Source organism: Grus americana, chromosome 11 (assembly GCF_028858705.1).
Source record: "Grus americana isolate bGruAme1 chromosome 11, bGruAme1.mat, whole genome shotgun sequence".
NCBI lineage: Eukaryota > Metazoa > Chordata > Aves > Gruiformes > Gruidae > Grus > Grus americana.
Window position 1 is genome coordinate 19,771,662 of NC_072862.1, and position 24,298 is coordinate 19,795,959.

Below are 24,298 nucleotides of genomic sequence, written 5' to 3' on the forward strand. Positions count from 1 at the left end.
GGTTCCCCAAGGGCCCGATCCCCCCGGTCTGTGCACAGAGCCCCTGTGCTGCTGCCGCCTGCCAGGGAAACCGCTCCGGGTGCCCTGAGGCTGCGCGGCCGCCCCGAGGCCCCTGGCTGCGGCTTCAAACGGGGCCCGCGGATGAACCGGTGTCTCTGGGCTGGAGCGGCCGCCGGGAGAGCGGAGGGCAGGGGGGGCCCGGCCGGGGCGAAGCGCGGACCCGAACCTCGAGGCCTCCGGCAGCGACGCAGCCCGTGCCCACCGGGGGGCGCCGCAACGCGGGCGGAGGCCCGAGCGCCGCAGCCAATGGGAGGTGCCGCAGGCCGCCGGCCCCGCCCCTCCACCCCGGAAGTGCCGGCGCTGGCCCCGCCCCGTCCCGCCGCCACGACATGGAGCCGCCGGTGAGGGGTTGGGGGGGGGGGTGCCGTGACGTCAGTGCCCCGGGAGCCCGCCCCGCCCCGCGAGCCCGCCCCGCCATTGCAACCCCCCGAGCTCCGTTCCGGGCCCCCCCCGACCCCCCCCCCCCCCCTCCCCGGTGAGCCCCGGCACCCGCCTGCCCGGTGCTCCGGCAGCTGCCCCGGCCCTGCCCCCCCATATCCCAGCAGCTGTCCCCGACACCTTCCCGACCCGCCATGCACCCCGGTAACTGCCCCGGCCCCGCACCCTCAGGCAGTGCTCCTGGTACCCCGGTAACTGCCCCCGTACCCTCCTAACCCCCCCATACCCCGGTAGCTGCCCCTGCACCCCCCTCACCTCCCCCATACCCCAATAACTGCCCCTGTACCCCGGTAACTGCCCCCATACCTCCCTAACCCCCCCGTACCCCAATAACTGCCCCTGTACCCCGGTAACTGCCCCCATACCTCCCTAACCCCCCCGTACCCCAATAACTGCCCCTGTACCCCGGTAACTGCCCCCATACCTCCCTAACCCCCCCGTACCCCAATAACTGCCCCTGTACCCCGGTAACTGCCCCCATACCTCCCTAACCCCCCCGTACCCCAGTAACTGCCCCTGTACCCCAGTAACTGCCCCCATACCTCCCTAACCCCCCAGTAGCTGCCCCTGTACCCTCGTACCCCCTGGTACCCCGGTAGCTGCTCTGGCCCTGCACCCCGGTACTGCCCCGTTACCCCGTAGCTGCCCCGTGCCCTCGTGCCCCCCGTACCCCAGTACCTGCCCCCCAGTACTCTCCTTGTGCCCCCTGTACCCCAGTAACCGCCCAGCACCGCACCCCCAGGCTCTGCCCCCAGCACCCCGGTAGCTGCCCCCAGTTCCCCCCAATCCCCCCCCACGTACCCTGGTGCCCCAGTAACTGCCCCCCGTGTCCCGCTGCTCCCCGGTTCTTGCCCCGCACCCCGGTACGGCCCCACGCCCCCCCCAGCCACCCCCGCGGGTCCCGCAGGTGCTGTCGAGCCCAGAGGAGATTGCGGAGCTGTACCGGGAGCTCAGCCGGCACCCGGGGCTCAGCACCGCCTGCCTCGGCCCCGACGTCACCACCCAGTACGGGGGCAAGTACTGCAGCCTCTACACTGGTACGGGGACGGGGTGGCCCCGGGGGTGGCTGGGGGGGTCTCTGCCTGCCCGGCAGGGACGCGGTGGGTGTCCTCACCCCGCTCCTTGCAGAGTGGTCGCAGCGGGACCTGGCACGGGCCGAGAACGTCAAGTTCTGCCGCCAGTACCTGATCTTCCACGATGGGGCTTCCGTCGTCTACTCAGGGCCCGCCGGCACCTGCTCCGAGATCAAGGACGAGTGAGTCCCGTCCTGTCCTGTCCCGTCCCGTCCCCCCCGCCGGCGTCCCCTTGGGGTGCGGATGGCAGGGGCTGACAGGTGCCCGCCCGCCCGCAGGCTGCTGAGCCGGGAGTCCCCCAGCGGGGCGCTGAAGGCCGTCCTGCGCAAGGTCCCTGGCAAGGAGAAGGAGAAGGAGAAGCAGTTCCTGGAGGTGAGGAGGGGGCCGGGGGAGTGGGGGCAGATACACGCTGGGGCTCGGGGCCACCCCGACATCTCTGCCCCCAGGTCTGGGATCAGAACCGCAAGGTGAAGAGCATCGACCTGACGGCGCTGGATAAACACGGCAGCGTCTACGACGATGGTGAGGGGCTGGGGGATGCTGGGGGACGTGGGGGTCCTGGGGGGACGTGCCTGACCCACCCCTGCAGACCAGTTTGGCTGCCTGGCCTGGTCGCACTCGGAGACCCACCTGCTCTACGTGGCGGAGAAGAAGCGTCCCAAGGCCGAGTCCTTCTTCCAGAGCAAAGCCCCCGAACTGGGCACCTCCGACGAGGACGCAGGGCGCCCTGAGAAGGATGCGCCCCTCAAGGTGGGGTCCCCCCACTCTGGGGCAGGCGGGGGCTGTCGGGGCGGCGGTGGGGCTGACGAGGCTGTGCTGCAGGGCGAGCAGTTCGTGTACCACGAGGACTGGGGGGAGGCACTGAGCACCCGCAGCGTGCCCGTCCTCTGCGCCCTGGACATCGAGGGCAGCAGCATCTCGGTGCTGGAGGGCGTCCCGGAGCACCTCTCTCCCGGCCAGGTCAGGACAGGGTACCCTGGGGAACCAGAGAAGGGAGGTTTGGGGGGCAGCAGTGATCTGAGCCCCCCCTCTCCCTGCAGGCTTTCTGGTCCCCCGGCGACACTGGCGTGGTGTTCGTGGGCTGGTGGCACGAGCCCTTCCGCCTGGGGCTGCGGCACTGCACCAACCGCCGGTGAGTCCCCACGGGGCACCGCACCGCACAGCCGGGACCCCCGGCCCCACGGTGACACCCTGTCTCTGCTGGCAGGTCAGCGCTCTTCTACGTGGACCTGACAGGCGGGAGATGCGGTGAGCAGCGTGCGCCCCAACCCTGCCGGCGCCCCGGCTCCCCGCAGCCCCTCACCATCCCCTCGTGCCCGTGCAGAGCTGCTCTCCGAGGACACCAGGGCCGTGTGGTCCCCACGGCTCAGCCCCGACCGCTGCCGCATTGTCTACTTGGAGAACGATGCCCTGGGCCCCCATCAGCAGTGCAGCCGCCTCCGCATGGTAAGCAGCGCCGGGGGGGATGCCAGCGTGATGCTGTGGGTGGTGGCGGGGCGCCCGTGCCAGGGCAAGGGCTGGCGAGAGGGTGGTGGTGCCCCCTCCCTGGGATGCAGCGGGGGCAGGCGGGCTGACACCCTGCAAAACTCATCCCACCCCACGCTTCCCACAGTACGACTGGTACACGAAGCACACCAGCACGGTGCTGGAGGCCGTGCCACGGCAGACGTGGGGTGAGTACTGCCCTGGGGGCGGCGTGGGGCGCACGGAGGGATGCTGAGCACCACCACTCGTTACAGGCACCTTCCCGGGCATCTACTGCGGCACTCTGCCGGGGCTGTGCTGGGCGGCCGACAGCCGCAGGCTCGTGCTGGATACGGCCCAGCGCAGCCAGCAGGTGAGGGCTGCTGTGCTGGGACGGCAGGGGGGCACGCGGGGGGGCCGTGACGGGTCAGGGCTCTGCCGGACTCTGCCCTCCTGCCCCTAGGACGTGTTCGTGGTGGACACGGTGACAGGCTCCACGACCTCGCTGACGGCCGGTGAGTGGCACGCTGGCAGGGCCGTGCCGGGGCTGGGGAAGGTGTCATGCCTGCAAGTTCTGACCCCCCCCTCCTCCCCAGATGCCCCCCAAGGAACCTGGTCTGTCCTCACCATCGACCGGGACCTCTTGGTGGCCAGGTTCTCCACCCCTAGCTGTCCCCCCATGCTGGTAAGGTGACGCCCCCCTCCCCAGCACCCCCAGCCCCTCGGTGCTGGCACTGACCCTTCTCCCTGCACAGAAAGTGGCTGTCCTGCCCAGCGCCGGCCAGGAGGCGCAGGCGCGGTGGGTCTGCCTGCAGGATGCACCCCCCGTGCCCGGCATCAGCTGGGGCATCCGCACCCTGCAGCCCCCACCGGAGCAGGAGCACCCCCAGTACAGTAAGTGCCCAGGGGGGCTGGGCTGGACTCCACCGCCCCCGCCGAGCTCTGATCCCCCCACCCCGCCTCCGCAGGGGGCCTGGACTTCGATGCCATCCTGCTGCGCCCAAGCGAGGGCCCTGCCGCCCAGAAGCCCCCCTTGGTCGTGATGCCCCACGGTAAGAGCTTGCCCCCACCCCACCGTGCCCCTGCCCCAGCCGGGCAGCATCACAACCCCTTTGCCTTTGCCTTTCGCAGGGGGTCCCCACTCTGTCTTCACGGCCGGGTGGATGCTGTACCCAGCGGCGCTCTGCCGCATGGGCTTCGCCGTGCTGCTGGGTGAGTGATGCCGGGAGGCCCGGGCACTGCTGGGTGGCACAGCACCCACGGTGGGGCTGGGGCGGGGGGACGAAGGGCTCTGAGGCTTCTCCTCCCCCACAGTGAATTACCGCGGCTCGCTGGGCTTCGGCCAGGACAGCGTGGTCTCCCTGCCGGGCAACGTGGGCACACAGGACGTGCGTGATGTGCAGGTACGGCCCTGGCACACGGTCCTGACCCCAGGGCACCCCGTGCTCCCGCGGGTGCCCCCAAGGAGGTAAAGCGGGGCTTCCTGCCTCAGCGGGTGTCCCCCGTGGTGGCAGCTCTGTGTGGAGCGGGTGCTGCAGGAGGAGCCGCTGGACACCGGCCGGGTGGCCCTGGTGGGTGGCTCGCACGGGGGCTTCCTGGCGTGCCACCTCCTCGGCCAGTTCCCTGACACCTACCACGCCTGTGTGGTCCGCAACCCCGTGGTGAACATCGCCTCCATGGTGGCCACCACCGACATCCCCGACTGGTGAGTACCACCGCCCCCGGCCCCCCGCCGCCCCGGCCCCACATGTGCCCCCGTCCCTCTCGCCCGCAGGTGCCTGACGGAGACGGGGCTTCCCTACGCGCCCGACATCCTGCCGGACCCAGCCCAGTGGACGGAGATGCTGTGCAAGTCGCCCATGCGCTATGTCGACCAGGTACGTCCCCGTCCCTGTCCCCATCCCTGTCCCCGTCCCCACCGGCAGTGCCGGCACTGACGCTGCGCCGCTCCTGCAGGTACGTGCGCCCGTGCTGCTGATGCTGGGGGAGGACGACCGACGTGTGCCCCCCAAGCAGGGGCTGGAGTATTACCGTGCCCTCAAGGCCCGGGGGGTCCCCACGCGGTGAGTGGGGTGCTGGGTGCCCAGGTGGGGGGTGCGGGCAGGGCACTGACCCCCCCTCTCTCTCCCCTCCAGGCTGCTCTGGTACCCGGGGAACAACCACGCGCTGGCCGGCGTCGAGGCCGAAGCCGACGGCTTCATGAACATGGCGCTGTGGCTGCTCAAGCACCTGCGGTGCTAACAGCCCCCCGCCGCTACCACCCCCCAATAAACAGCGTAGCTCAGCACCACTGGTGTCTTCAATGGTGGTGCCAGTGCCGGTGTCACCTCCACTCCCAGTGCCCCAGGGGCTCGTGGCCACCAGATCCTTCTCCCACGCGGGTCGGCGTGTGCGCTGCCGGGGACGTGGTGTGCCGCGGCAGAGGGTGAAACCCGCCCAACGGCCCCGGCGCGGCAGGCAGCGTGGGGCAGCCGGGGAGCTGGCGCCGGCCAGGCCCCTTGCGCACGCCTTGGCAGCCTGCCTCGCTGCCGAGCAGCAGGCACCGGCGGCCCAGCGCGGCGGAGCAAGGCCCCATGGCCTCAGGAACGGACCGGAGCACGGAGGTGGGCAGGGGAGGCCGGGGGGGGCTGCACGGACAGACACAGCCCCGTTTCGGGGGGCAGGCGTGGGCAGAGGGGTGAGCTCACCCCCCACCAGCGTGCCTCTCCCCCCACCCAGGCGGCCGGCAGCCCTGCCGCCTGCTACCGGGAGCTGAGACGGTTCCCTGCCGTCACCCGCGCTGCCCTTTGCGCCGCCGTGGGGGGACAGACCTTCCTGCTCTACACCGGTGAGTCGCAGGCTCAGCCGCCCCGGTGCTCTTGGCCCGCGGGTCCGGTGCGGGCAGGCGCTGACGGCCGCCTCCCACAGAGTGCAGCCGGCCTGACCTCCCACGCCGCCAGCTCCTGCGCTTCAGCCGCCACTACAGCCTGCGCCGCACTGGCGATGGCGGCCTCGCTGTCAGCCAGGCAGCGCTCAGCACCGAGATCCACAACCAGTACGGCACGGATAGGCTGCAGGATGGGGCAGCGTGGCCGGTGCCCGCGGCGTGCCGCCCACCGCAGCCGTCCTCCCTCCCACCCGCAGGCTCCTCAGCCAGGACTCGCCCACGGGGCAGCACCGCGCCGTGCTCAGCCGCTGCCCGCGGCGGGGCCACGAGCTGCTGGAGGTAACGCCGGCTGCTCCGGTCACGGCAGCCTCGGGGCTCACCGGGGTGGCTGGAGTGCCAGCGCGGGGCAGTGGCCGTGGTGTGCTGGTGCTGACCCCCATCCCCACAGGTGTGGGGCAGCGGCGGGCGCAGCCACAGTGTGGACCTCACGGCGCTGGGGAAGCACGGGGAGGTCTACGTGGAGGGTACGGCCCCTACCCCACGTCCCCTGCCTGCAACACAGGCGAGGGTGGCACCGGCAGCGGCCGCAGTGCCTGCCCGGTGCCCAGCTGTGCCTGCGCCAGGCTGGGCTTCGGCACCCTTGTACCGTGCCAGGGCCCTTCGCCTGTCTGGCCTGGTCCCACTCGGAGACGCGGCTGCTCTACGTCGCCGAGAAGAGCCGGCCCAAACCACGGCCCCCCTGCCCCTGGGATGTGCCGGGAGCAGCCATGCCGGTGGAGGAGGATGAGGATGAGGAGGTGGGTGCCGCGTACCCCATGAGTGTGCTGTGTGTCCCATAAGCGTGCTGTGCACACCGTCAGCGTGCCACGCTTGCTGTAATCACGCCACGTGCCCCATGAGCGTGCCGTGCACCCCATGAGCGTGCCGTACGCCCCACAAACGTGCCATGCACGGAGCCCCGTGTCTGGGGCCACTGGCTGTGGGGCTGTGCCGCAGGGCGAGCAGTTCGTGTACCGCGAGGACTGGGGGGAGGCGCTGAGCACCCGCAGCGTGCCCGTCCTCTGCGCCCTGGACCTGGAGGGCAGCAGCATCTCGGTGCTGGAGGGCGTCCCGGAGCACCTCTCTCCTGGCCAGGTCAGGACGGGGTGCAGGGAGAGCCTCGGGGGGGCCAGCCTGGGGCCGTGGGATGAGCCCGACTGTCGCACAGGCCCTGTGGTCCCCGGATGACCGCGGCGTGGTGTTCGTGGGCTGGTGGCATGAGCCCTTCCGCCTGGGGCTGACCGCCTGCTCCAACAGGAGGTGGGTCCCCCCCAGCATCCAGTGTCGTGCCGGGATGCCCGCGCCGTGCTGGCACGGTGGGGGTTGGCGTGGCCGCGGGGCTCCGGACTGACCCGTGCCTCCTCCCCAGGTCGGGGATTTTCCACTTGGACCTGGCCAGCGGGTGCTGCGGTGAGCACGGGGGCCGCAGGGGGTTCCCTGGGGGTCCCCGGGGTGCTGACCCCCTGTCGCCTGCAGAGCTGCTGTCGGCCGAGCACGGTGCTGCCTTCTCCCCTCGGCTGAGCCCCGACGGCCGGCGCCTGCTCTACCTGGAGGGGGGTCTGGGGGGGCCGCACCGGCAATGCCTGCGCCTGTGCATGGTGAGCGGGGCCCCGCGGGCGCCGGGTGCGGCTATGCCACCCTGTGCTGCCAGTGTGGTACCCAGCCCGGGGTGTCACAGCCTCTCGCAGTGCCCGGCTGGGGCGGGGGGTGGGCTCGGTCCCCAAGCCCCTCTGCCCCAGTTTCCCCAGCAGGGGCCAATCCCTGACCGCCGGCTCTCCTCAGCTCACCTGGCAGACAAGGCAGACGGTGACGGTGCTCGACGTGGTGCAGGAGCCCACAGAAGGTGAGTGTGGCACAGTGGGCAGGGCTGGGCGCTGCCGGGTGGCTGGGACCCCCCCCAGTGCAGGGTGCCCATGGCCCCAGGTCGCTAGCGCTCGGCCCCACTCGCAGCCTTCGCCGGGATCTACGCAGAGGTGCTGCCACCGCGGTGTTGGGCGGCCGACAGCCGTCGAGCCGTGCTGGGCACCCCGCAGCGGAGCCGCACGGTGAGCTTCGGGGGGGGTGAGGGGGTCAGGGACGTGGCCCCTGCACCCTGTGGTGACGTGGCTGCCTGCGCTCTGCCCCCTCGCAGGACCTGCTGCTCGTGGACACGGAGGCGGCCACCGTCACCAACCTGACAGCAGGTACGTGGCGCTGGGGCACCCATGGTGCCCCGGTGACATCTGTGAGCAGTGGCATGCTCTCTGTCCTCAGGGTCATCCAAAGGGTCCTGGGAGCTGCTCACCCTCCAGTGGGACCTGCTGGTGGCCACCTGCTCGGCCCCACACCACCCCCCCAGCCTGGTGAGCAGAGCCCCGGCATCGCGCGGCACAGCGTGACACGGCACGGCAGTGTGCAGCCAGGCACGGCACAGCGTGGCATGGCAAAGTGTGGTATGGCACAGTGTGGCATGGCATGACACAGCCCGGCACGGCACAGCCTGGCATGGTATTGCACAGCACGGCCAGATCCCGCGTGGTATTGCACGGCACAGCCTTGGCAGGGCATGGCACAGCTTTGCCATGGCATAGTAAAGCACAGCGTGGCGAGGCACAGCCGGCTACAGGACGGCATTGCACGGCACAGCGTGGCAAGGACCAGCAGAGTTCGGCACAGCGTGCCAGGGCCAGGTACAGCGTCGCACAGCCAAGGACAGCACGGCACAGCACAGTCATGCATGGCACAGCGTGGCACAGCACAGTGCAGAACGGCACCACAGAGCACTGGGACTGCAGGCGCACTGGGGCCGATTACAGCCCGGCAGGGCCGGCTGCCCTGGGTCGGGGGTGCCCCAGTGCCACCCAGTGCCCGTCCCCAGGTGGTGGCGGTGCTGCCGCCGGCGGGCCAGGAGCTGCCCCTCTGCTGGGTGCTGGTGGAGGATGCCCCAACAGTGCCCGGTGTCACCTGGAAGACCCTGACGGTCCGGCCACCCTGCAGTGGGCAGAGCCCCACTGCGCACGGTGAGCGCCCGGGGGCCCCCGCCACACCTGGGTGCTGCCTGGGTGCCGGGGACCCTCGGGAGTGGGAGGTGGGCTGGGTGCCGGGGTGGTGGGTGCAGAGCGGGACCCCTTCCCTGGCACAGGCACCCAGGCTTTCGAGGCCCTGCTGCTGAGCCCGCCGGATGGCATGGCACCGCACCCCCTCGTCGTGTGCCCCCACGGTGAGTGAGGGGATGGCGGGACGCCTTGGCAGTGCTGGTGGCAGCCCAGGTGACATCCCCACTGGCCCCAGGTGGCCCCCACGCCGTCTTTGACGCCCGCTGGCGCCCAAGCATGGCCGCGCTGTGCCGGCTGGGCCTCGCTGTGCTCCTGGGTGAGTGCTGGGGACGCGCGGCCCCTGTGTCTCGCTGGAGACGCGGCACCCACGGCTCCCGTCTTCCCAGTGAACTACCGCGGCTCCCTGGGCTTCGGCCAGGCCGGCATCAGCTCCCTGCTGTCCCGCGTGGGTGAGCAGGACGTGGCAGACACCCAGGTGAGGGGCGCTGGGCTGGGGGTAGCCGGGGAGGGTGCTGGGGTCTGCTGATGGTGGGCGCCCCACGGGCGCAGCTGGCGGCGGAGCAGGCGCTGCGCAGCGAGCCCCTGGACCCGCGCCGCCTGGCCCTGCTGGCTGGCTCCCACGGAGCCTTCATCGCCCTCCACCTCCTCGCCCGCGAGCCTGAGCGCTACCGAGCCTGCGCCCTGCGCAGCCCCGTCTCCAACCTGCCCGCGCTGCTGGGCACCTCCGACATCCCTGACTGGTGAGTGCCACCCCCCTGCCCCGTGCCGTGCCACCTCCCTGTGGCACCCACCAGCACCTCCATGCCGCAGGCGCTACACCTCCCTGGGGCTGCCCTACTCCTTCGAGCGGGTGCCCCGCGCCGAGGAGGTGGCCACCATGCTGCTGCGCTCGCCCATCGCCCAGGCAGCCCAGGTAAGGCAGGGGCAGGATGGGTGCGGGGTGCCACGTGCAGGGCGTCAGGCACCCACCGCCAGCTGTGCCACAGGTACGGACGCCGGTGCTGCTGTGCGTGGGTGCCCGGGACCGTCGCGTCAGCCCCACGCAGGCACTGGAGCTGTACCGGGTGCTGCGGGCCAGGGGGGTGCCTGTGCGGTGAGTGGGGTGCAGGGGCACGGGAGGGGGGGAGGGAGCCCCAGGGAGCCGGCTGAGCACCCCCCATCCCATGCCGCCCGCAGGCTGCTGTGGTACCCGGAGGGCGGCCACACACTGGCCGGCGTGGAGATGGAGGCCGACGTCTTCAGGAACTGCGCCCGCTGGCTCCTCCGGCACCTGGGGCAGCCCCCGCGGGACAGGACGGAAGGGCACAGACCCTAGCGCCCACGGTGGCCCTGCGGCTGTGCCAGCCCCGGGGTGACCGCCGGCCCTGGGGACCGCACCAGGACCCGAGGAGGATGGAGCGAGCGGAGCCGGGTGGGATGCGGGTTGGGGTTTGGCGCTGAATAAACGTGCGAGACCCTGTGCAGCGCCCACCCCCGTGGCCGGGCCTTTATTGCGCGGTGGCGGCTGTGCCGAGCTGGGGCTGAGCCGGCTCAGCCCATCTTCATCACCTTGTGGATCCAGTCGACGTAGAGGGAGACGCGGATGAAGAGGGCGGGCTGGTCGGTGCGAGCGCAGACGCGGGAGGGGATGATCACCCCCTCCAGCACCCAGCAGTCGGCGGTGAGGCAGGCCAGCGGCCCCCCATAATCTCCCTGTGGCACCCGGAGAGTGGCGTCACTGTGGTGCCGGTGCCCGCGGGCTCCCCGAGGCAGCGGTCCGCGGCCTGGCTCACCTCACAGGCCCCCACGCCGGCACGCAGCGGGGCAGTGCACAGCTCGCTCTCCTTCAGGCGCCCGCGCAGCGCCATGTTGCACTCGCCGTGGGCCAGCACGGGCAGCCGCGCCACGTTCAGCACGCTGCCGTCTGCCGTGCCTGTGGGCAGCGAGCACGGGGGGGGCAGCGGGTGCACGGGCAGGGGGCTGCCGTGGCAGGGGGTGCCGTGGGTGGTCGGGTGCCGTGGGTGGGGGCACACAGCATGCCAGGTGCCCTCACAGGGGGTACCGTGGGCAGGGGAAGTTGTGGGCAGGGGAACGCTGTCGCTGGGGAGTGCTAGGGGCAGGGGGATGCCGTGGGCAGGGGGATGTCACGGGTGGGGGGATGCCGTGGGCAGGGGGATGCTGTGAGCAGGGAGATGCCAGGGACCCGGGGACGCTGCGGGCAGGGGGATGCCATTGCAGGGCAGTGGTGCAGGCAGGGGATGCCGTCGCAGGGGACAGCCTGGCAGGGGCTGCCTGCGGTGGGTACCTCTGGTTTCCCCCCAGCCGGCGATCTCACAGACGGTGCCCGCGGGCACGACGTAGCGCTCGGGCGGCAGGCAGATCAGGGCCACGCGCCTGTTCAGAGCAGCCGGCCTGGGGCGAGAGGGGAGGTGGGACGTGGTGCCAGCCCGGCCAGCAGCGGGGCACAGCAGGAGCTGGGGCACGGCCGCTCACCTCGCCAGCTTCAGCATCACCAGCTGGGACTCGGAGGGGCCGCAGAAGATCCGCACGATGGGGATGGTCTGCTGGTCGGGGTCCCCGGGGCCGGGGTCCTTGAAGAGCGTCCCCAGCTGCACCTCGTAGCCCGCCAGGTCGGCGTCACTGCAGGACGGGGACGTGAGGGCACGGGGGGGTCCCGACTCCCCACGGCCCGGCCCCCCACACCCCGGCCCCGGCCTTACCAGGAGGAGAAGCACTGGCGCGTGCTGATCACCCACTGCTCCTTCACCAGGGACCCCCCGCAGAAGTGCACACCGGCCCTGCGGGGACGGGGACAGGGGTGAGCTCCCGGGGTGGGGGGGATGCTGGCCGCGTGGTGGTGCAGGTGGGATGCCCGCTCACCGGTTGCGGATGCTGACGGTCCAGGGCGAGTTGCCGGGCTGGCCGCCGACGATGCGCCCTTTCCACTGCAGCCTCTCATCCCGTCGGCCGCACTGCTCAAACGCCACCGCGTCTGCGGGCAGGGTGGGCGTCAGTCGGGTTTGTGCCGGCAGCACCCGCCCCGCGGCACCCACCCGGCACCCGCGGGATCCCACCTATGTTCTCCAGGATGGAGGGCACCGTGTTGCCAGCTGTGGAGAGAAAGCAGAGGGTGGCATCGGGGCGGGACCCAGCCACCCTGGGGGGGACCAAAACCACCCCAGGCGGTGGCTGGGGACCCCCCCCCGGGTCTGCAGGGCGTGGGTAGGGGCTCACAGCAGGGCTTGATGGCGCAGTAGTCGAAGGGAGTGCGGGGGTCCATGGTGTAGCACCAGGGACCGTGGCTGTCGTTATCGGGGTTGCGGCAGTAGTTCTTCTCCAGGTGTGCCTCAGGGTGGGTGATGGGCGAGATGCTGCCAGGATGAAGTCACCCTCACCATCCCCGTCCCCGCACGCTGCCCCCCGGCACGCTCCCTCACACACTCACTGGGGCACGTGGGGCGTCTGGGCAGCCCACGGCTGGCAGGTGATGCCCTTGCGCGTCTTGCTGACGTGGCCGCGGTAGTGCTCGCCGTGGCCGTGGTAGCACTCTGGGGACGGGCAGGGAGGGCTGGCACCCCCGGCAGGCACCCCGGGGGCAGGTGCCCGGGGGAGGCTCACCTTGGGTGCCCAGCTCATCGGGGCAGCGGCGGATGTGGAAGCAGAAGGCGATGCGGATGGTGGGGCGGGCGGTGAAGCACCACGGTGCCTCCGAGCCATCGGGGTTGCGGCAGTAGTTCTCCTGCAGGTCCCTGGCGGAGGGGCTGCGTGGGTGCCCCCCTTCCCCCAGCCCGCACCCGTGGGTGCTGCCCACCGCTGTCCTCCCTGGGGACATCCCCCCTGCCCCCTTACTTGCACGGGTACTTTTCGGGCACAAAGTGGTGCTGGTGGGGGGTCTGGGCATCCCAGCGCTGGCAGGGGATCCCCGACACGGTGACGTTCACCCGGCCCCGGTAGCCTTCACCCTTGCCCCTGAAGCAGCCGGTGGTGATGTTGAGGGGCCGCGGGCGTTTCTCTGCTTGCGTGGCCAGAGAAGGGCAGGGTTAGGGTGGCATGCGGGACCCCCGGTCCCAGTTGTGCGGTGACACCGGCGGGGACTTACTGCAGAGGCGGATGCGGCAGTACTCGCGCTCCCGCTCAGGGTCGGTGGTGTAGCACCAGGGCCGCTCGGAGCTGTCGGGGTTGCGGCAGTAGTTGTCGTCCAGCCCCTTGTCGGGGTACCTGGGCCGGAGACGGGGAGCGGCAGTTGAGGGTTGCACCGCTGCCCCGGCACCTGGCATGGCCGGGGTGACTGCACGCTGCCTGGGGCCAGGGGCTGGTACTTGTCGGGGTGGTAGGGGTGCTTGTGCGGGTGCTGCAGGTCCCAGCGCTGGCACTCCGTCCCCGACTCGGTGTGGTCCACGGCACCGCGGTACTCCTCCCCGTTGCAGGTCATGCAGATGGCTGCCGACACCCAGGGGGGCTCAGCAAGCAGTGGCGGGGGGGGGGACACAACACAGGACAGGGCACCCCGGGCCACGGCACTCACCATCCTCACACTTCTTGATGCCGCAGCTCTGGTGCCGGATGTTGGGGTCAACGGTGTAACACCACGGGCCCCGCTTGTCCCGGTCGGGGTTTCGGCAGTAATTCTCCTCCAGCCCGTTGCGGGGGGATGGCAGGAACCTGCCGGCAACAGGGTGGGTAGGAGGGCTCCTGGGAGCCCCTCGCCTCAGGGTGGGCGCAGCCACAGTGCTGCACCACCCCTGGGCAGTGCCATTGCCCCTTGCTGTCCCCACTGCCCCCACGCTGGCCCCAGCCCATTCCCTGTTGCCCCACGCTGCCCAGGGCCACCAGCGGGTGCCACGGGGCAGCCAGGGACACGGGGGCACCTGTGGTCGTGGGGTGTCGTGGCTTGCCAGTGCTGGCAGCGCAGACCCTTCTCCGTTGTGGCCCGCGTGCCACGGTAGCTGGTGCCGTCGGCCACGATGCAGTCCCGCAGGTAGTCTGGGCAGAGCCGGGCACCACGTCAGAGCCGAGCCAGGACACGCGGGCGGGGGGTGTCCTGTGCCGGGTGGCCTGCGCCCAGCCCTGTGCCACCCGTGGCACCAGCCCACCTTTCTTCTGGTACAGGTCATAGTGGATGTTCTTCTGCAGCTGGACGCGGGGCGAGTGCTGGGTCCAGGGCAGCGGCTGGCACAGCTGGCTCTGCCGGTCATGGTGGAAAGCCCTGGGAGGTACAGCGGGAGTCTGGTGCGACACCCTGTGGCGCCAGGACCCACGGGACCCTGGGGGGGCACACGCAGGGGCACCCAGCATCACAGCGCACGGAGTGACCCCGGTGTCGTGGCCCCCTGCACTCCCACCTGCCCCGTGGCGGCACCACCTCCCGCTCACCGGCAAGCCAGGCTGGCGGCGCAGCGCTGCGCACACTGCTCTGCAGAGCCCCGCTCCGGCGGCGGCGGCAGCCGTGGGTCCGTGGGCTCTGCCAGCAGCTCGGTGGCTCGCAGGCGCTGGAAGTCATTGAGGGGTGAGCGGTGGCCTGGGGAATGCGGCAGGAGCTCAGCGTGCCGTGGGGGCAGAGCACGGACACCCGGGCCCTGAGGAGTGTGGGACCCCTGCCCCACGGAGCAGCGGGACCCCCATCCCCCAGAGCAGCGGGACCCCCGCCCCACGGAGCAGTGGGATCCATGTCCTGTGGGGCAGGAGGGTCCCTGGCACCCGCTGCAGCCCCCTGGCTCCCGCTACCCCCCTCTGCCACGTAACAGGGCAGCGGCCTGCAGGCTCCCGGCCTGGCCCCTAGGCCTGTTTAGGCCCCGCGCTGCCCCACGCCCTCCAGCCCCACGGCAGACCCATGGCAGCCCCACGGCAGCCCCACGGCGGCCAGGCCGGGGCCCTACCTGAGCCAAGGGCCGCGGCCAGGGTGAGCAGGACGCCCAGCACGGGCTGCATGGCGGATGCCCCGCGTCCCCGGGCTGCTGGAGCGCCGGGCCGGCCCCAAGCAAATATTTGCCCGCGGGCCCGGGGCCAGCGCGGCCGGGGTCACCCCGCGGCGGGGCCGCACGTGGGGCGCGGGGCGGGGCCTGCGGGGCGCGGGGCGGGGCTTAGGGCGCGGGGGCGGGGCCGGCGGGCAGCGTGGGGCGGGGCTTGGAGCGAGGCCAAAAGGGAGGGGCTGTGGCGGCGGGGCGGGGCGACGGGGAGGGCGGGGCCGCGTGGGACGGCCGCAGGGCGCGGAGGGGGGGGGTGGGAAGGCGGGGCCGCGCGCGGCCAGGTGGGGCGGGGCGGAGGGGGCGGGACAGGCGCGGGCTCCGAGCGCCGATTGGCCGCGGCGCGCTCGTGCCGCCGGTTGCTAGGCGCCCCGCGCCCCTCCCCCAGGTACGTGCCCGCGCGGGGTCGCGCTCGCGCCGCGCCGTCCGCTCGGTGCGTCGGGGCCGCTGGCGGCGAGAGCCGGCGGGGAGCGGCCTCCGGGCCCGGCCGTCGCACGGTGAGGGGCCGCGGGGACGGGGACCGGGGCGGGCGGGCGGGCCGGCCGGTCGGTCGGTCTCCGCCCGGCGGCGCGGGGCTGTGGCGGCACCTGCCGGGCCGCCCTGCCCTTGGCCTACCAGGCGGGCCGGGGCCGGGAACGGCGGCGCGGCCTGGGCAGAGGCGCGGCGGGCCCGGGCCTCCCGGTGCGCGGGTAGCGGGGCGGTTCGGCGGGGGCGGCTCGGCACCGCCTCAGCCTCGGCGCGCCCTCCGCGGCCCGCCGGGGTCGGGCGCGGGCGGCGGCCCGGGCTGGCTTCGGGGTCCGGCGCCGCTGCCGCCGTCGTGCCGCGCTTCCCTCCTCCTCCTCCTCCTCGTTGTTTTCCCGCCGGGGCCGCTGCTCGGGGGCCGTCTGGGGCCTGGGTGCGAGCCGCGCCCAGGGGTGCCCGGCGGGGCCGGCCCTGCCGGCGGGCGGGAGGCGGAGCGGGCCCGGCCCGGGGCTCCGAGCGGCTCGGCTGGCTCGGGCTGTACCGGGCGAGGCGTGGGGCTTCGCCGCGGGGGCGGTGGGAGCGGCCCAGGTGCTGGCGGTGGCGGCAGCCGGTCCCTGGATGTGCCGTGGATCCCGGCCGTGTGTGCCGGAACCCCCGTGGGCTTCCCGGGCTCGGCCCGCCGGGGTGTGCGGGAACCAGGCGGCTCTCCCGGCTCAGCGGGGACCGGCTCGGCTCCGGGAGAGCGCAGGTGGGTTCCCAGGTACCGGGAGGGCCCCTCGGGGTACGCTCCCCTCGCAGGCCCGGGCGCGGGTGGCAGGGCAGCCCCGCGGCTCTCGGCCCCACTTCGGGACAGGCCGGTCTCGCAGGGGGCTCCGTGGGGCCCCGTGGGTTGACCTTGGGGCTCGGCCCTGCGAGCGTGGCTAACAGCAGAGGCTGTCCCGGCTGTAACAGACCCGCAGTCAAACTTTTGTCTTTAGTCAGTGGCGCGGGTGACTAAATGTAAGTAAATAGTTCTGCTGCGCAAAAAAAATTAATAAATATATAAATGCAGAATATTCTTCGTGGCCTTCTGGGCTCCTCAGAAGCAACAGGCTGTGGAGCGGCTCACCCCAGTCCCCAGCGCCCGTCAAGTCGGCAGGCCTGAATTTAGCAAGTTTTGCCACAGGTTTGGAAGCTGCTCGTGTGTGGTTTTAGAGGTTAACCTGGTCTCCGCCACTCGTGGAAGGGAGGGTGCAGGCAGGGGGGCGGGAGGGTGCAGGCAGGGGGGCGTGGGAGGTGGGCAGCAGGGTTCGCAGTCACTCCCTGAGGCGCTGCGTCTCCCTTGGTGCTGGAGCTTTGGACTCGTAGGCTTGGGAAAACGGCACTGACATCGCTCACCTGTCCACGATGAAACGAAAATCCTCTTTTTGTATAAAAAGACCAGGTATTCACTTATCTTTGCTCGGCCCCTCCAGGCAGGGTCATCTCTCCACTGCCTGCAGCTGTTGCATGACGGACTGCTAGCATCTCTTGCCTCGGGAATACTGTCCCTAACAAAATTTGTTATTTAACTTTCTATATGGAATGCTGTCTCTTCCCATGTTTAGCTTTACAGATTCTTTTCCTTGCTTTAAGACTTTCTAATTCAGCATAGGTTTCTTCACACAGCCTCTGCCGCTATTCCGAGCATCCTAAACCACTTATTCATTCTTCCTGATGCTTGTCTTTGCGCTCTTCTATCCTAAATATAGGGTAGTATGCCAACGGGAGAAGCTTGAGAGCAAGCTGAAGTGCTGGGAACACCACTGTTTACTCAGAGGAGCAATCAGCAAAGCCTGGCTGATTCCAGGTCGTGCCGTCTTCTTGCTGCAGGAGTTTGCCCTCACTTCTTTGGGAGCTGGCACGAATTCTTGAATAACTAGAAGATGTTGACAGCACATGCTAGCTTAGAAATACCCATTTCTTTCAGCATTGTGTAAACCAAGTAGTAAATTCTGCTTAATTGTTGATACTGGGCGTGGAGAATTGGCAAAAGCTGTGGGGCTGATATCGGTAAAGGTGTTCTGCGCCTCGCTGTGTACTGGTAGGTTTTGTATGGGATTTGTTAACCCTGAGCATTTCTCTGATTTTAGAAATGGCTGGTACTAATTATGTTAACTCGAGTGCTGCTTATCCACTTCTTTCTCCTCTGGTCTCTCACTGCCCGGTGCACCGAGCTTGGCTGCTATGAGAAATGAAGGAGGACGCGTGACAGGTAGAGACCTCTCGCCTGCTTCAGCGGTAAAGCGTGTGGTTAGAATTGGCTCAGAGCTCTGCCTGTAACTTGTCTTCCATGGACGGCTGGTCTGGAGGAATTCTCGCCTGTCTCTTGTTGCCAGAGCTGTACTCCGGCAGTGAGGGGGTAATGTCGGAGGGAGCGCTGCTGCGTCCTGGCTTGTGCGAGTGAGTGTGCCGGCTGACGAGCCTGAGAGGTGCTTTGCACTAAAGACCGGTGGTCCCGCTCAGCTGTGATGGAGAAGAGGACTGTGCGGGCACAGCAGTGGGGTCCTGTGGGAATTTTCATGCTTTAGTGTCCGCGGCACAGGTGTGAGATGCAGCGTGTTGTCAGCCTAGCAGAGAAGGTGCGATGGTTCTGCCCTGGCAGGAGTGTTGTTGCTCAACAGTAGGAACGGTGTCTCCTTGCCTTTTCTCTGTCCCTTGGACAGATAAGGGGAGAGATCGTCCTGGAGAGATACCAGGGTGCTGTGCCAGCCTGGGGAGGAACTCCAGCTGACAGCGGTAAAACAGCCTGTCTCATTTCGGCACGACAGCTATCTTAAAAGTTGCGTTGCGGGGATGATTTTGGATGCTTTGTGTCTTTCCTCTTGTTAGCTGAGGAAATAGTACAGAAGATTTAATTCTAGTAATGCTTAATTTGAATGAGGAAAATGCAAACTCTGAATTCTCCTTGGGCAAACGGGTCGTGTAAATAAATGCCTCTGGCGTTCTTTGTGGTGCTTGTAGACTGTCTACCAGTTACTTCTGGTCTCTTGCTGAATCAGTGGGAGGCTGTCGCTCCTTGAGCTCCCAGTACCTCGGTGGTGATTTGGGTGAAATACAGATAAACACAGTTGGATTGACCTAGCATATCGGAGCCCTTGGTATGCTGAAAATATTTGTTCTTAGGATGTTTGTGCAGTCTGGAGAGCTCTGTACCTTAAACCCAATTCGTGAAGGACTGTGACCATGTTTAAGCTGTGAAAAATAAAAGATCAACCCAAAGAACCTGGGCTTTTAGGGCTTGTTCTGTGAGACTGAAGAAGTTGGAGCAAACTACAAAGGTGCTGCTGGATGGAAAGTTAATATATTAACCTGCATGAATATACCGGGTAGGTGCACTTCCCAGTCTAGTGCCTTTTTTCTATCTGTGCATCTCTCTCTGCTTATCCATTGGCTTAAACTGTCTCTGGTTCAGCTTTTCTGGGATACAACTTTAGCTTGCCAGTGGGAAAGGTGGTTGTATATATTTGATGTTACTGCTTTCTTTGTCGTTGCATTTTTCATGAGCATCTGAGCTGATCTGGTGTAACACTGGCCAAAGGAGATGGTCCAAGTCCTCTGGCCAGGCAGGCCCGCGCCCTTCCTCTCGCAGGTGCCTACCGGGCCTGTGAGCCGATCGCCTGGGGACCAACAGAAGGCTCTGGCTTTCTGGAAAACTCCCTGGCTCTTGCATGTGGTTTGTGAGCTGTTCTGCTGCTCACGGGTGTCCGATGAGGAGGTGAGCAGCATGGCTTTGTTTGGGGTGTCAGGAGGCAATGGGGGCCTCCCTCTTCTCTTGGCAGTGACCTGCTTGGATGGGTAGATGTGTCTTGAAACCACAGCCTGAATTAAAGCTGGAGCTTCTTGCTTGATGGTGGCTTCTGCATGAGTTGTTAGCGGGGGCGTAAGTGATATAAGGCGCCCTGGGGATGCACCCTGTTTTCCCAAATGCCGTGTCCTGCTTAAGGTCACCACAACCCAGCAGTGCTGGTTTCTGGGAGCCAGGTTGACTGTTTTTGGAGAGGAGAGGTCCGACCTCATGACACGTGGTTGTGGCTCTGGTGTTTGCAGTCGTCTTGCTGAGCTGATCTCCCCCCCACCCCGGGTTAACTTTCTGCAAATTAGTAACCTGAATTGTCCATGGAAGGAGCTTGTCAGCACCCTGGCCATGCAGGTGGAGAGGAATCAAGGCCCAGTGTGGAGGAGGAGGGAGAGGTGGGCACCATCCCTGTGCTGGAGAGCGGTGGGTTAGCTCAGGACAAGCAGTCACCCCAGCTAGCCTCATGGCTTGATGCTCTTAAAAGGGCCCTTCTCTTCCCCTACTTTCAGCTGTGCCCTCTTGCCTCCTCCCACGTGCCAGCTGTGGTGCTGAGCTGATGCACTGATGAACTTGATCCTGCTAACTTGGCATAGAATTCTTCTTTTTTTGAGCTTGACCCTTTCGCCACTGGTTTAGCGAAGTGGTCAGGAGAGGAGCCGTGGTATCAGCAGAGCTCTCCCTTCAGATGGTGCTCTTAGCCATAATGGGTATTTTGTTCTTCAGGGTTGAGTTGTCCCCCTGGTTTCATTGTCCTGAGAGTATCCTCTAGGCCTGGAGAGTAATTCTTGGTGGGATTCAAAGTACGTTATCTCTGGCAGACCTTCACGTGCAGAGGCTGGGGCTTGGAAACAGCAGTAGAACTTGCTCCAGCCCTGCAGGTGGACAGCGTTCAGCTTTGGTTTGGCTTTTCTTTAGAAAGACAGGCTCCTAGCTTCATCTGACCTGTAAAGATAGATTTGAATGAAGGTTTCACTGATGAGTTCTCCTTTCTTTCCCTTTTCTTGTGTTGTGGTCTCACCGCAGTGCTCAGCTATGGCATTTGTCATCATCGCAACCCCAGATAAGGGTATGGCGTGTGTTTGCTACTGTGCTTTCTGAGAAGGGCTCAACTCGTAGAGGGTTACGTGGGCAGCTTCAGAAATATTTTGGATCCTGGCCTCTCAGAGCTTTCCAACAAATTGGCTTAGAAACCTCTTCACACGATTCTTGATTTTGCAAATACTCCTCGGTAAGGACCTGACGAGTGGCATTCCTCCCCTCCCTCCTCAGGGGCTGAAAAAGTGATTACGGGAGAGGTTTCAGTTTACTCTAGCATAGTTACAGGTCACACGAGTGCTGAATGCATACAGGCAATGAATTCACACTGGGTCTTGTCTATTTTTTGAACTACACTGTACATTTAGACTTCAGAAAGCTTAATCTTCTGTGAAGTGTGTTCCTTAAGGGTGGGGATTAGCATTCAGTAATTTTGATGAGACTTTCCAGTAGCAGATACTGATCATTTTATATCAGTCCCAAGAGCTAGGCATTGATTTTGGATGAGCTTGAGTAAGAGGAGGCCGGTTGGTAGTTTGAACCAGCAGTTTTCCACTTGAGTGTTGAATTATGACTAGTGATGTGAAAGCCTCGTGCCCTTGTCACAGCTTCAGATCGCGATGTAGGGGGCTGTCTATGCTGTTGGTCCCTTGTAGGGTGGCACTGCTTGCTTCTCATCACACAGGCTTCTTCCTCTTTCTCGTGCAAGGTCAGTCACCAAATGGACTCTTCCAGGCTCTTTGGGAAACGCGTCTCTTCCCAGAGCTCCCATGAGGTCCTGGATTTCTTCCTGTGTGGGGCTTTTCGATTACAGGGGAGAGGGACCACGAGTGGTAGACAAAAACAATCCCTGTCTCTAGTGCTCGGTTATTCAGCAGTCCAGGATGCTGTTCAGATACGGCTTTAATCAGAACAGAAAGAGTTGCTGAGTTTTTCCAGTATGGCTTCTGCACCTCTCCCCTAAACTTATTCTTAAAACCAGCTCTTCAGTGCTGGTCTGTGGCTGAGAGTTTCTTCTACAGCGAGGAAAAGTTTCGTCTTCTCTAAATCTTGCTGAAATAATGGTGTCGAAATGGAAGATGAGATCTTTGTGTTGTGGCTGCTGGGATTCCTACAGGAAAGCCTTACACAGTGTGGACTTCTGGGTGGGTAGCGAGAGGCGCTTTGAGCCAGGAGGCAGAAAAAGATAGGAGCTGCTACTGAATGCTTTGGGGCTTTTTTCCTCTGAGGAAAAGACCTTCCCTCTAGATCTGCTTTCTCTGAGGGTAAGTACTTTGCTTTTCCCAAAGTTAAGGGATTCTTCTAATAAGATGGTCTGGCAGTTGTCTACAGAATTTGACGCTAGTGGAAAATCTGGCATGATGATTTTGACGTTGGGATTGTATTGATAAGAATATTTGAGGCTGCAATGATTCCCCATTTGTGTCCCTTAGACTTTCTAGTTAAGTCCTGGCATCTGTAGTGTCAGAGCTCTCTGCTATAAGAGCCCATTCCTGCATGAAGAACCATGCATGGTGCTTTCCCACCCAAAAGGAAATATTTCCAGTGGAATTTTTATGATACTGCCTGAGGCCAGCATTGGAGAATAAAAGGTGTTTATTTTAAAACCTTCTCTGAATTAAACTTTGCAGGATCCTACCGGGAAGATACACAGAATCAGTGTAACTGTGTGTCTTTTTCTCTAAAAAATTAGACTTCTCTTTCTGCAGACCCAGGGTGAAGACTGGCTGGGGATGAGGATGGGACTGTGCTGGTTCAAAGGGAGATCTTCCTCTAGCATTTTTCCTAAAATTTAAAACCCCCTTGTACATCTGCTCCCAAAATCTTCAGCATCCTTCCTTTCTCCTGCATCCTTTACAGGATTCCTGTGGAATAAAGCATCAGGAATAGGGCAGTAAATGTTATTTTAGTTAGTGTGCCGGTCAGATCAGGTGTTTTTCAGGCTGGGCACTAATGTCTTTTTGTTGGTGGCAGCAAGACAGAAGTGATTTGGACTAACGATCTCGTGCAATCTGACATAAAGGTGTGGGCTGTTTGGCCAAAATGTGAAGCTGTGTCCTCTGCGTGCGGGATTTTGTGCTTCCAGCAGAGTTTGTGAAGCCAGTGCTTCGTGCGTATCCAAACGTCAGCAGCCTTGTGCACGTTGCTCTTTCAGGAACATCTTAGAATAAAATTTTGTTTGAATATCAGGGGTCAGCCTTTAGGGAGGTAAGAGGTTTGATCTTCTGAGAATAACAATCGCTCAGAATAAATACAAATCTCCTTCAGAAACATACAGAGGAAGCTAAAGCAACATGTAACGGTTACTGCACGCAAAACCCCATGAACCCATGGCAGTAAACTGTTTGTAAGAAAAGTGTAAGAATAGGGCTTTATAGCCTCTTGAAAACTTTGTCATTGAAGCTAACGTGAAAAAGGGCTTCATTTGCTGCTGGCTAAGATGTAAACTTGTAGATTGTAGACTTGAAGCATTGAGAAGGCAGCAGTGCTCCCCTGTGTGGTAACGGTGATAAGCCGGGATAAAAGTTGTGTGTGATTCCGTCTGCTGAACGTGGCAGAGTGAAGTGCTCCATGATTACCATGGCTAATTTAGGTGTGAGAAGGTTTGCTTAAAAGCCTCGATCAGAGGTGGACGAGCTCCTGGAGTCTAGAAGCAGTACTCCAGACCTGTGATGTGGTTCAGTTACCACCCTCCCCTCAAAGCAGCATCCTGGTACCATAGTACTGCACAGCCCTCGTTCCTGGAAACTGGGATCCCAATCCTCCTCTTCCTTCTCCCCGCCAGCAGGTTCTGTCCTGCTCCACCAAAGCCCTGCCATGCTCCCCAATTTCCTAGTCAGTGGGTCAAGTGGAAACAGTGCAACTGCTGCTCGCCTCTGCCTCCTGCTTCCCCCGGCGGGTCGGAGCCAGGATCTGCTGGGACAGGTAGGGCTGTGCATCGCTTGCTGGCGCCTCAGTGACTTTTGATCTGCAAACTGAATGTTGTTCTGTGAGCTCAGCCCCATCCTGCAGTCGACCGTGCCTGGCCAGTGGGTGTCCCTGGGGAGAGAGGTCGTGGTACTGTCCTGCTGTCACAGGAAGAAGCTGTTTCCTGCAGACCTCCGTGCTGCATCCTGGTGCTGTGCGCTTCGCTCTGGCGTGGCCTGGCTCCGCAGCCTCCAGCCCTTTTCTCTTCCCAGAATTGCAGAGTCCTAAAGCTTCCCCCGGAGGCGCATAACTTTGTATAACGAACTTAATCCTGCTGGCTTCAGGTAAGCCTTTTCACCTTTTATGGATTTCTCATAGTCTGTTCACATGCTGGTTGAAAACCATTGCCTTGATAAGATGCTTCAGGAGATTCTTTGAGGCAGCTTCTCCCCTGCTCCGTAAAGAAAAGCAGAGAACAGAGGAGGCGGTGAGATTTAGGATTTGATTTTTCCTGAAGTTAAGATGAAATCAAGGTACTGCAAATAGGGGCAGTTCTGCCCTTTGTGCCTCGGCCGCACTTATCTGCATTTTGTGACGAGTTGGCTCGGATCCTGCTGGAAAAATCAAGCCACCACCAGCATGAGGGAGATGGTGGAGAGCAAGGCTGGGTGCAGAGCTCTTCCCTGTGAGTGTCTTTTGGGCTGGTGTAGTATGTGGCTTGGTCGCTCCAGCTGAGAGCTCGGGAAAGAGTCCTTCACGTGCTGAGGTCCTATTTTCTGGTCATATATGGGAATTCAGCCTAGCTAAGCTGACTCCCTGTACGAGTGTTTAGGGGTGGGATTCTTCTTTAAGCAGTGACTTAAGATGTTGATTCTTAGCGAATTCTGCGCAGCTGACTCTAAGCCCTGTTTGGGACCAGCAGTCGTAGGCTGTGCCAACTGGAAAAGGTCAGCCGAAGCTCGGAGCCGCCTGGGCACACGGCTAGGTGTCTGCTCTGCAGTGAGGAAGAGCCATCCTCAGCATCAGTAGAAGCAGATGGCTCGGCTCTGCAGCCTGAACTGATCCAGGAGCAGACACCTTTCATTTCCGAGCATGTCAGTGTCTGCTCCGGTTCAAGGCAGACCCAGGCATATACAGAAGCTTGTAAGCACACGAGTCCC

The 24,298-nt window shown here is 64.9% G+C and overlaps 4 protein-coding genes across 12 annotated transcripts in view; 3 read left to right on the forward strand and 1 right to left on the reverse strand.

Moving 5' to 3' along the window:
* The first annotated feature begins 351 nt into the window (after positions 1-351).
* Positions 352-5,322, forward strand: LOC129211296 (acylamino-acid-releasing enzyme-like). The gene is made up of 22 exons (XM_054838157.1): positions 352-401; positions 1,406-1,535; positions 1,627-1,753; positions 1,850-1,943; positions 2,018-2,093; positions 2,161-2,321; positions 2,394-2,531; positions 2,612-2,703; positions 2,779-2,819; positions 2,896-3,017; positions 3,184-3,244; positions 3,311-3,408; positions 3,499-3,550; positions 3,632-3,720; positions 3,791-3,929; positions 4,004-4,087; positions 4,167-4,247; positions 4,350-4,438; positions 4,550-4,740; positions 4,810-4,912; positions 4,992-5,098; positions 5,171-5,322. The coding sequence occupies exons 1-22, from the start codon at positions 390-392 to the stop codon at positions 5,274-5,276; spliced, it is 2,193 nt and encodes a 730-aa protein (XP_054694132.1). The 5' UTR covers positions 352-389; the 3' UTR covers positions 5,277-5,322.
* A 249-nt stretch (positions 5,323-5,571) lies between these two features.
* LOC129211297 (acylamino-acid-releasing enzyme-like) lies at positions 5,572-10,438 on the forward strand. 3 transcript variants are annotated; one of them, XM_054838160.1, is made up of 22 exons: positions 5,572-5,638; positions 5,754-5,862; positions 5,943-6,069; positions 6,159-6,240; positions 6,350-6,425; positions 6,556-6,698; positions 6,898-7,035; positions 7,109-7,200; positions 7,310-7,350; positions 7,417-7,538; positions 7,723-7,783; positions 7,891-7,985; positions 8,072-8,123; positions 8,194-8,282; positions 8,798-8,939; positions 9,062-9,139; positions 9,211-9,291; positions 9,362-9,450; positions 9,525-9,715; positions 9,786-9,888; positions 9,962-10,068; positions 10,152-10,438. In XM_054838160.1, exons 1-22 carry the CDS (start codon positions 5,609-5,611, stop codon positions 10,288-10,290), a joined length of 2,187 nt encoding a protein of 728 aa, XP_054694135.1. In that variant the 5' UTR covers positions 5,572-5,608; the 3' UTR covers positions 10,291-10,438. The 3 variants fall into 3 exon arrangements, with proteins under 3 accessions (XP_054694135.1, XP_054694133.1, XP_054694134.1); XM_054838158.1 differs by lacking the exon at positions 5,943-6,069 and having other exon boundaries at positions 6,350-6,698; XM_054838159.1 differs by lacking the exon at positions 5,943-6,069 and having other exon boundaries at positions 6,350-6,698; positions 7,912-7,985.
* MST1 (macrophage stimulating 1) lies at positions 10,433-14,988 on the reverse strand. 2 transcript variants are annotated; one of them, XM_054838162.1, is made up of 18 exons: positions 14,831-14,988; positions 14,328-14,472; positions 14,048-14,160; positions 13,823-13,937; positions 13,480-13,616; positions 13,274-13,394; positions 13,054-13,172; positions 12,804-12,966; positions 12,573-12,703; positions 12,400-12,502; positions 12,189-12,325; positions 12,029-12,064; positions 11,835-11,946; positions 11,675-11,752; positions 11,448-11,594; positions 11,260-11,366; positions 10,748-10,887; positions 10,433-10,667 (listed from the first exon to the last, which is right to left on the reverse strand). In XM_054838162.1, the coding sequence occupies exons 1-18, from the start codon at positions 14,880-14,882 to the stop codon at positions 10,506-10,508; spliced, it is 2,118 nt and encodes a 705-aa protein (XP_054694137.1). In that variant the 5' UTR covers positions 14,883-14,988; the 3' UTR covers positions 10,433-10,505. The 2 variants fall into 2 exon arrangements, with proteins under 2 accessions (XP_054694137.1, XP_054694136.1); XM_054838161.1 differs by having other exon boundaries at positions 12,804-12,969.
* Positions 14,989-15,290: 302 nt separating this feature from the next.
* DAG1 (dystroglycan 1) overlaps positions 15,291-24,298 on the forward strand; it is a 52,426-nt gene continuing 43,418 nt past the window's right edge. Inside the window, exons 1-2 of one of the 6 annotated variants that reach the window (XM_054838260.1) lie at positions 15,316-15,414; positions 23,017-23,156. The gene's annotated coding sequence lies outside the window, so the exon portion shown is untranslated. Of the gene's footprint in view, positions 15,415-16,676; positions 16,803-18,704; positions 18,727-23,016; positions 23,157-23,459; positions 23,483-24,298 lie in introns of those variants that run through there. The other 5 variants (XM_054838261.1, XM_054838258.1, XM_054838263.1 and 2 more) reach the window with 5 other exon arrangements.

Excerpts from the sequence above, each read along its gene's own strand:
- LOC129211297 (XM_054838158.1), top strand. The coding sequence starts at position 5,609 with ATGGCCTCAGGAACGGACCGGAGCACGGAG. Across the intron at positions 7,201-7,309 it reads ACCGCCTGCTCCAACAGGAG|GTCGGGGATTTTCCACTTGG; the intron begins GTGGGTCCCCCC and ends CCTCCTCCCCAG. Across the intron at positions 7,539-7,722 it reads AATGCCTGCGCCTGTGCATG|CTCACCTGGCAGACAAGGCA; the intron begins GTGAGCGGGGCC and ends GGCTCTCCTCAG.
- MST1 (XM_054838161.1), bottom strand. The coding sequence starts at position 14,882 with ATGCAGCCCGTGCTGGGCGTCCTGCTCACCCTGGCCGCGGCCCTTGGC. Across the intron at positions 12,704-12,803 it reads CCCGAAAAGTACCCGTGCAA|GGACCTGCAGGAGAACTACT; the intron begins GTAAGGGGGCAG and ends CCCCTCCGCCAG. Across the intron at positions 12,326-12,399 it reads CAGACGCCCCACGTGCCCCA|CATCTCGCCCATCACCCACC; the intron begins GTGAGTGTGTGA and ends TCATCCTGGCAG.
- LOC129211296 (XM_054838157.1), top strand. Across the intron at positions 3,245-3,310 it reads CGTGCCACGGCAGACGTGGG|GCACCTTCCCGGGCATCTAC; the intron begins GTGAGTACTGCC and ends CACTCGTTACAG. Across the intron at positions 3,551-3,631 it reads CACGACCTCGCTGACGGCCG|ATGCCCCCCAAGGAACCTGG; the intron begins GTGAGTGGCACG and ends CCTCCTCCCCAG.